Below are 12,831 nucleotides of genomic sequence, written 5' to 3' on the forward strand. Positions count from 1 at the left end.
AAATGACTTTTTTTTTTAAAATGCATTTACTGTTAATCTGTTTCTAAGCACATCTTTTAAACCCTCTTTATTACTACTGATCCACTACATCCAATCTAGTTTTAGAGACACGGCGATATTGTATTAAAGGTGCGTGTTGTTCCTCCTCAGAAGTTCCTCGTATTCTACCCTCCGCTAAATTTCCAACACGCGAGAGGGCAGTTGGTGTCGTTACCTTGACCTCCCTCTCCTGAAGGCCTTTGGCGGAGTGAGCCTTGACGTGCTTTCGTAGCGAGCTGGGGTCGGTGTAGCGCTTGGTGCAGCCCGGGATCTGGCAGGCGTACGGCTTCTGTGAACGAACCACGACAAGGACAGGTGACACAGGTTTGACGGACAGGTGAGAGGAATCGGGCTTCTTCATACCTTCTCTCACTCCGTGACAAAAAAAAAAGTTGACGGTTATTTAAACAGTAAAAGTCTGTTTGTGATGTTTTGGAGATAAACATTTTTTCCATGTAATTTCTCTTCTATCTGACTCATACTTTGGTAATTCAGTCATTTTTCCTTCAACCCTGATATTTACTGTTAGTTCTGAAGAGAAAACAGGATGAAAACACCAAAATAAACCCATAACTTTGTGGTTATGGTTTATAAAATGATACAAACTAAACACTCTCTTGTATCCACCAAAAAAACCAAATATATATATATATCTCGTGTAATCCTGATTTGGTGACAGGTTAGGATTTTGTAAACCGGACGACAAAACGTTCACCACGAGGTTGATTTTACAGCCACACTGCACACGACGTCGAACATAAAATATGTTCACAAACTAGGATACGAATTCCGCTGAGTCACCTCCACGTGGTACACGTAAACATGAAGGGGTTATAAATGGGGTTATTTATGGTGACAAGGGCACTAACAGAGAGGGGAAGGAACATGTGGTTGTGTCAACATTTTACATAATGTGCTCCTCAGCCGAGGATTGAGTGTGTTTACCTTTCATCTGCGAGCTTAAAGAGAGACAGAGAGAGGAAGAGTTCAGCCATAAATCCATGTGAGCGCACAAGGTAAACTGTAAACGAGCTAACTGCAATCTGCATGTAAATAAAAGAGCCTTTATTTCCGTGTTAGTATTTCACACCGATTAAAAACAAGTCACGGGCAAAAAAATATCTGAAGTATAATGAGGTAAAATGAGGTTGGAGTCAAAGGAGCCCTTCCAAAATGAATAAAAAATATTTTCATAAACATTAAGAAATATGCTTTCAAATGTTTTTCACTGTCCAAACCGCTGATTTCTTGCATGCAGATGTTTTTGCACCATTTGACGTAAAAGCAGGGGGTTAAAAACCTGCCTGTATTTCACAATTTGATCAAATCTGCGCGATTAGATGAGCAAATGAGCTGATTTCCACAACTCTTATTCCTCACAGATGTTTTCTGGCCTTTTCATTGCCGAATATTTAACAGGTGGAGTCAATTATAATTTCACAAAAAACACATGTACAGTATTTATATGAATCTTGTCGGTTTGCGAACCAGGATCTGAACACTGCGGGGCGAAAATAACGACCTGCATGCACGTAAAACCCAACGCGGCGGGTTTAAGTTCACGTTCTGCAGAACATTTCAAGATTGCATATCGATATTTATTAAATGAAAGCTGCCATTCAGAGACTTGGTAGGTATAAATGTAATAATAATAATAATAATAAATATAAACTAATAAAAAAATTAATATGAACAGCATAAATCATGTATCAGGTCAAAAACAAGCTGCTACCAGAGTAGTACTGAAAATGTATCCTATCCTAGAAATGAAAAAAAAAAAAAAAGTATTTGAGAGGAAAATGCATGCAAGAAAAAACATGCAAAACAAAGAACAATATTTGTATTTCTTGAAACGGGGTAAAAAGTTTTTTTTTTTTTTAAATAATCTATTGAACAAATGCACAAGAACATGTGTTACTATAATAAGGATCAAGAAACTGTTGCTTTTTATTGTCTGCTTGTTTAATTTTTCAATTCAATGTTTTGTATAATTGTTTTTAACATAAAAAAAAAAAAGCATTTCAAATTTCAGATGTGTAATCGCAACATTCCTAAATATGGCATTGTATGCGTGCACATTCACATTTCTGCGGGCCTCAGACCTTCAAGATGTTCCCGATGTTTTATGTTTTGTTGAAATGTTTGAACTAACAAAATCACAAATCAGCCGGCACTGCAGAGCTCAACCGCGCAACGCGTTGTGTTTATTGTTTTGTTTGGTAACTCGTCAACAACCCAAATGCCGATATTAAATGGTTGGTGCTTATATACCGTAGCGGCCTTTTAAACCTTCGCGGTCTGAAAAAGCGTTTCCCAATTTTCCTCCCATTCACACGTTCACACACACGTTCATACACACACACACACACACACATACACACACGCACACACACACGCACACACACCGACGGGACAGAAGGACCCGCGGATCCAACCGCCAACCTCGCAGTCAGCGCTCAGCCCGCTCAACCTCCTGAACCGCAGTCGCCCACTTAACGATATAGGAAATCATTACTGTCACCAAATGCAGCGAAGGTAAAGAATCTAGCAGAAACTGATGGAAGGTGGCTGTTAATACTTTTCCGACAGGCCGCAAACGAGCCAAAAGTTCATCGACAAGAACTCATTTTAGGGAAAGAGATCTCCCGACGTGTGATATTAGGAATACGATACAAGCTGTTTAATCAAACTTGAAAACTTTTCTTGGCCGGCCGTTGCTACACTCAGCAATTATTTACATTCAGACGGTTCTCCTCCGAGCCTCCGTGATGGCGCCAGATGTGTCTTGATTCTTGATTTGTGACGCAACTGCGAAGCCGCCATTAGCCAGCGTGAAACCACACGAGGGGGAAAATAACCTTCTACCCCTGTTGTAATAACAGCGGAGTGCAACGTGCAGCACCAGCTCATCCGTGTAATAGGAGATCTGATTTGCTGGATTATGGCTAAATCCTCGTCGCTTGTCAGCAGGAGTAAAAATAACTGTGGTTTTTGTAGAATAAATCCGTGGCAGGTATGCAAGTTTCACAATCCGCAAGAACTCAGACTGTATATCAGGCAGCTATGCAGAGGTGGTGGGGGGAGAGACTTTAAATGAAAGTGATTTTATGTGCATTAAGAGGGCCGTACACGCCTCTTATTACAGAGTGAGTATTATTTATGATAAAGAAATATTTTAAGCTATAAAGCAAAGTGTTGTGTATTTATATTTTCGGACTCTGTGGCCTTTTTTTTTATTATTATCATTCAGATATGCTGTATTTCATTTCTGGATATATATTAATATATCCTTCTGTACTTGTATGCAGCTGTTTCTTTTGTACTTCAGTATTTCCCCTGGGCAGACAGGCTGGCGGGGTGGGGGGTGGAGGGGATGGCCGGGGGGTGGGGGGGGGTGGGGTTACTGGACATAACCGCGGTTCTACGAGTACGTTCGTACTTTCTTTTGTGTCTTTGTCTCGGGTTGCGACGGTCGGGGAAATGCTGGACTTAGTTTACGTTTACATTTGTTTTCGTCCACGTTTCAAACCAAAGTCCTGACAGGAGCTCGAACCTCGGGTGTGTGTGTGTGTGTGTGTGTGTGTGTGTGTGTGTGTTCATCGGCATCTACAGTTATTAGGACGCAGAGACGACAATGTGCATCTTCAGAAAAGCCTGCGTGTGTCTAATAATATAAAATGATAAAAAAAAAGGAAAAAAAAGAAGCTGTTCACTCGTTTCCCTGAATTAAAAACAGAGGTTGGTACACATGTGACCCCGTGATGAGGTGCAACGTTCACTGACCGTGTCCAGGTGTGTGCGCTGGTGCTTGGCTCGGTCACTGGAGTTGCTGAAGGCCTTGAGGCAGCCGGAGTGCTGGCAGATGTAGGGCTTCTCTCCTGTGTGGCTCCTCAGGTGGATCTTCAGGTTCTCCAGACGGGAGAAGGCCTTGGAGCAGCCCTCAAACTAAAGAAGAGAGTGAAGACAAACTGTTCCTTAGTTTTATGTTTCCCCCAATAAAGTGACTTTAAGATGGTAAAATTCTTTTTATGGTTTCATTTGGAAATATTTCCACATGAAACAAGATGTTGGTTCAGGACTGCATAATTTATTGTGGTGTAAATGTAATTTTTAACAGATCAAACAAAGTAAAATGGTTTTAGACATTTCTGGAAAGTTTATCCATTTAAAAGCTTTAATCAATGGACCACCTGACCTACAACTGCCGCCAATTTGAGAGCATCAATTATGACTTGTTTGACAAGGTTTGGCTCCAAAAGTCACTAAATCACATTTTCTGCCTTATTACAACTTCATTGTTACGAGGCTTTGGCCTGGTGGTACAGCTGAGGAAACTTATTGTATTTCCAAATTCTCCCAAGTGTCTCATGTCCATAGAGCCAAAGATTGTTCATTTTGGCCTCACAGTTGAGGAGCTGTTACTGACTGAATTTGGGTTGTATGGGGTTAAAGGATGAGTCCACTTTTTGTTTTCAAAGTCGATTTGTGGTCATTTTATGGGTTATACTAGAAATCTAGTGGTTTGTACAAGGTATTTATATTCATTCAGAACAGTATTCATTATTGCACAATGGTCAGGGCCATGAATAGTTGCATTACAATTGAAGAAAGTGATGGTTAAATACAGAGTACCGTGTCATCTTCGTGACAGGACGTTAACCCGGGAGAGCGGCGTTTCAAGTCCATGCAAAAGTCAATGTGATTTCTTTTTTCTTTTTTTTTAAGAAATCCAAAACGTGAACCGTAACAAAGTTGTTGTTTTTTTTTTTTAACCAAACCAGAACCAAACGGTGACTGTGTCACATTTAACTCAAACCATAGTCTGTTTCATAAACGTTACCACATCGTTTTTGGTGCCTGAAACTTAAAGCACCTGGAGGAGCTCGTCAACTCAGCATTTATACGAGACGCAAACGGCTTTGATAAAATGTCAGGATTTGACGGACTGGGAATGAGAACGCGTCGTTACAACTGAGTGATGCTGAAGACGGAAATAGTGAGGACACACACACACACACACACACACACACACACACACACACACACACACCAGACTGTGGTAGGTTCTAGTTAAAAGTGTTTCTTTTGGCCTCAGGCCAGACAAGAAGCAAATATCCTCGTCAGCAGACTTAGCACACAGCGGGCCATAAAACCACCACTTTATACGCTTACGGGAACTCTGTCACCTTCTATCTCACAGACTGTTGTCATCATATCGGACATTCGCCTCAAAGCTTAAATGAAGAAATTTACAGGGGGGGGGGGGGAAGACAGTTTAGACAATCAGAGGAGATTTTTCCACAAATAAAACGGTCTGAATTCACTTTATAAATGTTAAATTCAACAGAATAAAGTTTTCAATCAAAGCTAAATCAACACATTTTAATGAATTTTGAACATGAATCTAAGTGTCTTCCATTCACAGAATGAATGCTAGAGACACAAAATGAAGCCAAATCATCGTGTTTGTTAAAGTATTAAAATGGAATTTAATAGAAAACTCTCCCCCCAGATAAATTAAATAATTAAAAAAATGATGTCAGCTATATTTCTTTTTGAAAACTATTAATAATGACTTTCTGGTCTAATTTTGAAAGCTTAAAGAGAGCTTGATTCTTTTAAAACTCTTTTTATTTTTTTTTTTACCTACTATTCATTCCAGGGTTTTATTAGGTCTCACTAATGAGTCTGTAAATGTCAGTTACCTCATTTAGTTTAATAAGTCTGTACATAAAAAACATACTACATCATGGTGATTAATTAATCCAAGGCTTGACACCACCTCTATACAGAAATACAGACCAGTGACTGAAACATTCAAACACTCATCAGAGCCACACACAAAGACAGATGAATGTAGACCAAGTCTACGACTTTCAGAAAAAAAGACGTAATTTACCACATGGCTTCTGAAGACAAAATACTGAAACGAAAAAGCTTTATTTAAGCCATGCAAGAGTTTATTTATATTTCCTCAGGCAAACTTTACATTGACAGTATACATTTTAAACACGAGATAAATGGTTTATCCTGCAACTTTAGATTTATTTTGTTATTTGCTTAGTTTGTCTTTATAATTACATCACCCGACTTCCTTTTTTGCTGATGGACCAAAGTCATTATTTGTGTAACCATTAGAGGCTTTACTCCCTTTAAACATTTGTCATTTTGTAGTACTTGTTGATGTCGCTCAAAATAAACCAGAGTGACCACGTCCAGCCAGCGTAGTGGTGATGTGTTTTTAATAGTTTTCCGACAAAGTGGAGCTGCACTGTATGGCACAATAAAAAGAAAATATATCAGGTGCTTCTTACTAGAATGACTTTGTTTTGGTATTTTTATGCTGTGTAGAGAATCACCAGACATATCCTTTAAATGTACCTACCTATGTCCTTCCAGCGTCATTCATTTTGCTCGACGACTCGACCACGGTGGATTTGAAAAACGCTTTGGGAACTCGTGTTTACAGCCTGAAGACACCTGTTGAATCTGGGACTCGACATTACGAGCTGGTAAATAAGGCCGAATTCATTAACAAACACTGACTACATTCATGCGAGATATTCATTTTCCATTGCAGCACCAGAAATGACTTAATTTACATGTTTTGGCTTGAGCGCTTTATGAAAATGAAATGACGTTATTCACGTAGCTGGAGTGTGACTAATGACTGATTTTTTTTTTGCGTTAATGTTGATTTAATCATATTAATCTGTTTGCGGGCGACTCTCCACGGTAATACATTTATAAGCTGGCAGCAGATTAGGTGACCAGAATGAACTAATTCACCCAAGTAGGAAGCGTGTCCCCGAGTGAAAACTTCTGAATGAATTATTAATCACACTCTCAGGTTGATGACAGCGGTGAATAATGGAGAGAGTTACTCACTCTCGGGGACGAAGACTCGGCACCAAACAGGAGGTCATCGCGAGACGGACGCGGTCGCGGCGGCGAATGTCTCCGAAAATGAGCCACGACAGAAGTGATGAAGGGCGATGCTGCAGCGGGGCTCGAAGGCCACCGTCTCGATGGTTAATGCAGAAACATCCCTGTTCTCAGGCCTCAGGAGGTCTGGTTTAGTCCTTATCTTGGACGTGGATCTTAATTTTTTTCAGTTTACAGTACAGTCTATCATCCTTTGTAGATGAAGTTGATTTATGTGCAACTGTGAGTGTAACCGCGAAGGAACTGAAGACGTTCACGGTGACGGTGAAAGCGGAGACTTTCGGGTTAATCGCTCTCAGCTGTGTAAACATGGAAGTTATTGAGTCAAAAAGCAGTTTTAATGGCACTGCATTGGCTTTATGAAATCATAACATGAACAGAGAGCCTCCAAGTGTTGTGTAGAAGAACGATCGGTTAACTGACTGAACCCCGCTTGTTTATTATTGAAAAAAATCAAACTATTTTCTGCACCATTTAATATCAATCACTGTATTTGCGGTCACAAATGTTTAGAAAGCAGCAAATTATGACATTTTATAAGCTGAAATCAAACTTGTTTGGGATTCTTGTGAGAAAAATGAGTAATTAAAATGGTTGTCGATCAATTTTCTATATGTCAACTAATCAACTCAGGTTTTGCAGTTCTACATTAAATCAGACAGACGTTTCTCGAGCCATCATGGAAAACACACATCACTGACTGACTTTTCTTAAAAAAAATAAAACAACTCGAGTGTGTTTTTCTGATATCCAGCTGCTCTTCTGTTCTATAACCGAAGCTGCTGAAGAAATGTTTGCTTCCCCGGGAATTCTGGGACTTGTGGCGTTCAACGACGCTTGCTGTTACCCCGGTCACACACTCGATCAGAGCCTTGAAAAGGCAGAAACGTGTTTTCTCTGTGGGGACATAGCTTCTACAGGATTGAAAGATGCAACTGCTAATTAATTAAGTAAACGTAAATATCGTACACATTTTAGACAAATTAATTTGTCAAAATAAAGACGGAGTGATCGGCAGGTCTCTGGATGCTCCGGAGGGCTACAGACACATCCTCCATTCATTCATTCAGACCAGCCTCGTTTCTTCCTCTGGCGTGCATGAGTAAGGGAAACCTGTCGTGACGAGAGGAAACTGTTTGATCATCTCTCTGTCTGACAGACTGTTGATCAGTCTGAGACAAGTCGAGACTGTAAGCTGGTTAATACCTTTCAAACCTACTTAAATCTAAATGGTTCACTTGAAGCGACGCAAAGTTGGAAACGATGAGATGTGTTTAGTCTGAGTGACTCCTGCATGTTTGGGATAAATTCCTCTCGGTTAAGGGAATGAAAAACTCCTTTTTTATGACTGGTGAATCTTCTAAGAATTTGAAAAAATAAATAAATAACACGGATAAACTTTCCACAATGATTCAAGTCATGAATTAGATTTTTTTTTTTGTGTGTGTGCATAATTCAACTGATAAAATCATAACTGACTTGCAGTTTGACTTGAGACTTTCTTGGACTTTAGCGCTTTTCACTTATGCGCTCTCGCCAAAATGTTCGAATTGAAATTATTTAAAGTAAATCCACTGACAACGCACAGAACCTGATTGCAGCCAATCGGGTTGCACAAGCGGGAAAGAATAGTTTCATCTGACAGTGAACACCAGAACTTTAACACATCCAGACTCTAAAACGCTCAAATGAACAAACTCTATTTTTTTAAGGTTTTGAAGTTTAAAATACATATTTCCCTGCTAGCAAGTTATATCAGCTGTAAATAGGACTTTACCAGGGAACTCTGCTGCCAATCTTAAAAAGGGCCTCACTCACGGGGAACAGGAAACTACAGCTTAGCTATGATAAAGTTAATTTGACTGTAATCTGTAAACAAACTGCAGGTTTGACAGCAAACGAACTGACTCACCATGCATTTGTTGGGTTTTTCTCCCGAATGGACCCTCATGTGGATGAGCAGCTTGTAGCGCGCGTTGAAGGGTTTGTGGCGTCGCACGCAGCCGGCCCAGAAACACGCAAATTCCTCCCCTTTGCGTTGATCGATGTGCACCTTCTCGATGTGCCTCACCAGCTCCTCCTGGCTGCCGTAGGCGGCGCTGCAGTCGATCCAGTGGCACGGCTGCTCCTGCTGGTCCAGCGCGGGATCCTGTCCCGCCGGTCCGTTAAACCTGGGGGAGTGAAGAGGGGACTGGGTGCCGTCCTGACCGTCGTAACCTTGAAGCGGCCGGCCCAGACGGAACAGCTCCCCCTGCTGGTTGCTCATTTGAAATGGTTCCCTTTTACAGGGCAAGAAATCATCTGCGGGCTCTTGTTTTATGGCGCGATAGTCGTCCTGCAGCTTTTGTTGGTGCTGAGACGATTTGTTGTTGGCATCAGAGAGAGGCATGCAAGAAGTGAAAAGTAAAGATGAGGTGGAAGAGGAAAGGGAGGAAGGTGGAGAGCTAAAAGACGGAGAGGAGGCACAGCTGGTGAGCATGTAGGACAGAGGGAGGGAGGGCTGGGGGTAGCAGCCCAACCTCTGGCTGCTGGTTTTGGGGTCTGTGTGAGCTGCGGTGGCAAAGTCCTCCACAGTCTTTTCTAGGTGGGATCCAGCTGTTTTACAGCTGAGCAGGGAGGTGAGGTCACGCCCCAGCGAGGACAGGGACAGTGAGGTCCTCGGAAGACAGCACAGGCCTCCCGAATGGATCGATGGCTGGCAGAAGCCACCGGAGGACAGCGGCGCCTGGAGATCCTCAGCATCCTCAAACACACTCCCAAAACCGGGAAGAGTCAGCTGCACGTCCGGAGGCCCGAGGTCGGGGGGCCACATGCCGGCCCCCGCTCACTGACTCCCACCAACAGATCCCCTCAGGAAAAACGCTGATGGTGATTGTCTTGAAGCGACTTTAGGAATCCATTGGACATGAACTCGTCCGCAGCATCTTTTAGCACTCAAAAGCATTCGAATCGGATTGATGAACAGCTGCTGGCATCTTCCGCATGTGTAATTTTCTGTCATTTGTTCTAAACTGCTCCGTGGTCAGTCATCACTCGAGTACTGTGGGAGACAGAGACCAGACTTAAATGATTAAATTTTAAAGGCAAAAATCACGACTACTAAACACTGCACATAACAGTTTGATGAACAAGTTGTTTTCTCGAAAAATAACGAAGTACTAAGATCTTTTACTTCAGTACATGAATCACTAGGATAGTGTAAAAATAAAGTCCTGCATTCAAATAAAAGCATATAAGTAGTATCAGCAAAAAATAAAAGCACTGGTGATGTAGAAAAACCTCCCTGAAAATTGTAGCTAGTTTTAACAACTTTTTATTCGGTATAAAAGTGTAGTCCAGTGGTTCAACCTGAGGCGCGGGTCTCTTTACAAAGGGTCACAAGGTAAATCTGAGGGGGAGTGAAATAATTATCTAAGTAGGAAAAAAGAAAAAGCAGAGTTCTGCTGTCTTTGTGGAAAAGCTTAGATTTCACAAACACCTGAAATGTGACAAGTGGTTCGAACTTTTTTTTTTTTTTTTTTTAATTCAATCTAATTTATAAAATTTCTAATATCTAAGAAGCCACCTGCCCAAGGATGGGAAATAGGCTCTAACATAATGGTATACAGGTATTTTATAAGCCTATGTGTAAAATCTTAACCTTACCTTAAAATTGTTCTGAAAAAAGGGCTTCACTGATTTTGGATTTCACACCTTTAACATTAAAACCAGATAAAAATTGATGCAGCAGAGCCGGAGATCTTCTTTCTTCTTGGCACCTACATTACCCATAATGCAATGCAATACCGGCAGTTCAAGTGTAGATTCGGGTGTGTTGTGTTCGATTAACGTAGCCTTAAGATATGAGACCCGAGAAGTCTGACGAGCTCAATTCTTTATAACTCCGTATTTTTAAACTTGAACTCTTCGACACAGCAGAAGCAAAGGAGAAAAGATTTCCCGCAGCTTCATATAAAACCCCTAAATACAGATGTGTAAAAAAAAAAAAAATTGATGGATTTGTTGTTTAAAGACGGCACTGAGCACATTCCACATGCCGGCTAAACCAAGTCAGGATGTATCGGGATGTTGCAAAGCCATGACTCAGCTGCTGTGACAACCTGCCACGCCGGTCAACAGCTTGAAACATAAAACCCCAAAATGTGTCACACTCTGAGTGTTATTCCCTCATTTCCAACCCTGCGGTCAATCGTTAACATCAAATGGACCAAGGTGACCAGCCGGGAAGGCTTTGGTTGGAGTGAAACCCAAACAAGCGTGCAGTCCGACCCCCCTTTTGTCAGCAGGCTTTCGGGTCGCGTATTCCCGAGCGCGACACTGCTGCGAGTGTATATTTGAGTTTCCTTTGAGCCGCTGTGACAAGTCAGAGCTGATTCATTGCTTGCAGGCATTAAGGCCACCCTCGCTGCAAACAGCCCGGCGCTGTGTGGCGGCCGATTGCCTGCAACCTGGTCCAGATGCTTGTTAACAGGGGAAGAGTAATGAAGCAAATCTCTCCACCGGCTACTGATGCAATACAGGGAGGCTTGGAAAAGGAAAAATAGTGGGGCCTCCACAGACGTGTCAACCCCCCCCCCTATTCTGTCACACACATACAGTAGCACTACTGTGCAAAAAGTCCCTGCCTGTTTATTGGACCTGACTTGATTTCCTCAGTTCTCAGCCATCTGCCAGATATTGATGATCTAATATACGGCGGGATCCCTGCCACGTGTAATTACTCATCAGACGGATTCAATGGAATTTCATGCTGATGGTTATTTTACGAGGCAGAAACTCACGCAGCTGAGAGGATGAGTAAATTCACCTCTGTACTTATATTAGCTGACGAAGGACTCACTAAGTGTAGGTTCATGCCTGTATTTCCTGGTATGGTCTGGTTTACAGTTTCATGATTCTTCCCGTAAAGCGCTGGAGTCCCCCCCCTCCCTCCACCAGAGTCATGTAGCAGGAACCAGTTATGGGAACTGTAGTTGAATCTTAATTAGAGAGGCTGCAATGTGTCTGTGTGTCAAAGAACCAAAGCGGATTAATCATACTCGTGTAGCAGAAGTGGTTTGGTACGCCTGAAGTATGATAATTGCAGCCTGGTACCTGTTGGCTTCGAGAGCTAAAACCAATATTAGAGTTTTGTGTAGCAAATAAAACATCAGATTCACAACAATCAAAGACAGATGATCGTGCACACGTTCACAATCGGACAGGTCTTTTTTTTTCCTTTTTTTTTTTAGAATCGAACTGGTGACTTGTGTGGACATCCACTTGAGCAGAAATCCAGCGGTAAATATAGTAAAACTGGGATTTTATTTTAGCAGTGTCTGTTCACAAACCACTTTGGTCCAAATCCAGAAAGAAGAGTCAGACAGCAAAACTAAGAAAAGTGTCCCACAAAGCCTCAACTGAGCCTGCGAGCTTCATAAAATAGCAGCCTCATCTCATGTGGTGTCTTTTAAAGACTCACTTGCTGAGGTTAGCTAAACACAGCTGTGGCATTTCTGGACAAGCAAATGTGTACTTGTCTCAACAATAAGTACTTTGGTTCTTGAATTACAAACTTTATTTGTGCTTTTTGGTTTCGCTGAAACGTGGGAAAAATATCCTGATTGAAATGAGAAAATTCTGTTCTCCCTAAATAGTCCTGGATGTTGTTATGGAGGCGTCAGAGCTGATTGATTGTCCTGGAGCTGAACTTGGATCGATGCAGGCAAACGTGTCATCACACAGTTTACCTAGATAATTGTATTTCATCAAAGAAAGACACATAAATATACAGCACGTCATTGTTCTGTATTGTGAAAAAAATGCTGTCGATACAACACGCAGTTTTAATTATCAGTTCATCAGGTG

At 41.6% G+C, this 12,831-nt stretch overlaps 1 protein-coding gene across 1 annotated transcript in view; it reads right to left on the minus strand.

Annotated features, from left to right (window-relative positions):
- LOC138193939 (zinc finger protein GLIS1) overlaps positions 1-12,831 on the minus strand; it is a 38,682-nt gene that overhangs the window by 11,882 nt on the left and 13,969 nt on the right. Inside the window, exons 2-4 of the mRNA XM_069142253.1 lie at positions 8,897-10,024; positions 3,823-3,984; positions 215-328 (exon numbers count right to left, since the gene is read on the minus strand). Of these exons, the coding sequence (XP_068998354.1) occupies positions 215-328; positions 3,823-3,984; positions 8,897-9,796 (1,176 nt within the window). The 5' untranslated portion in view covers positions 9,797-10,024. The remainder of the gene's footprint in view (positions 1-214; positions 329-3,822; positions 3,985-8,896; positions 10,025-12,831) is intronic.

This window comes from Embiotoca jacksoni, unplaced genomic scaffold, assembly GCF_022577435.1.
Source record: "Embiotoca jacksoni isolate LCO1_2020_lvr unplaced genomic scaffold, fEmbJac1.0.p SCAF_99, whole genome shotgun sequence".
NCBI lineage: Eukaryota > Metazoa > Chordata > Actinopteri > Embiotocidae > Embiotoca > Embiotoca jacksoni.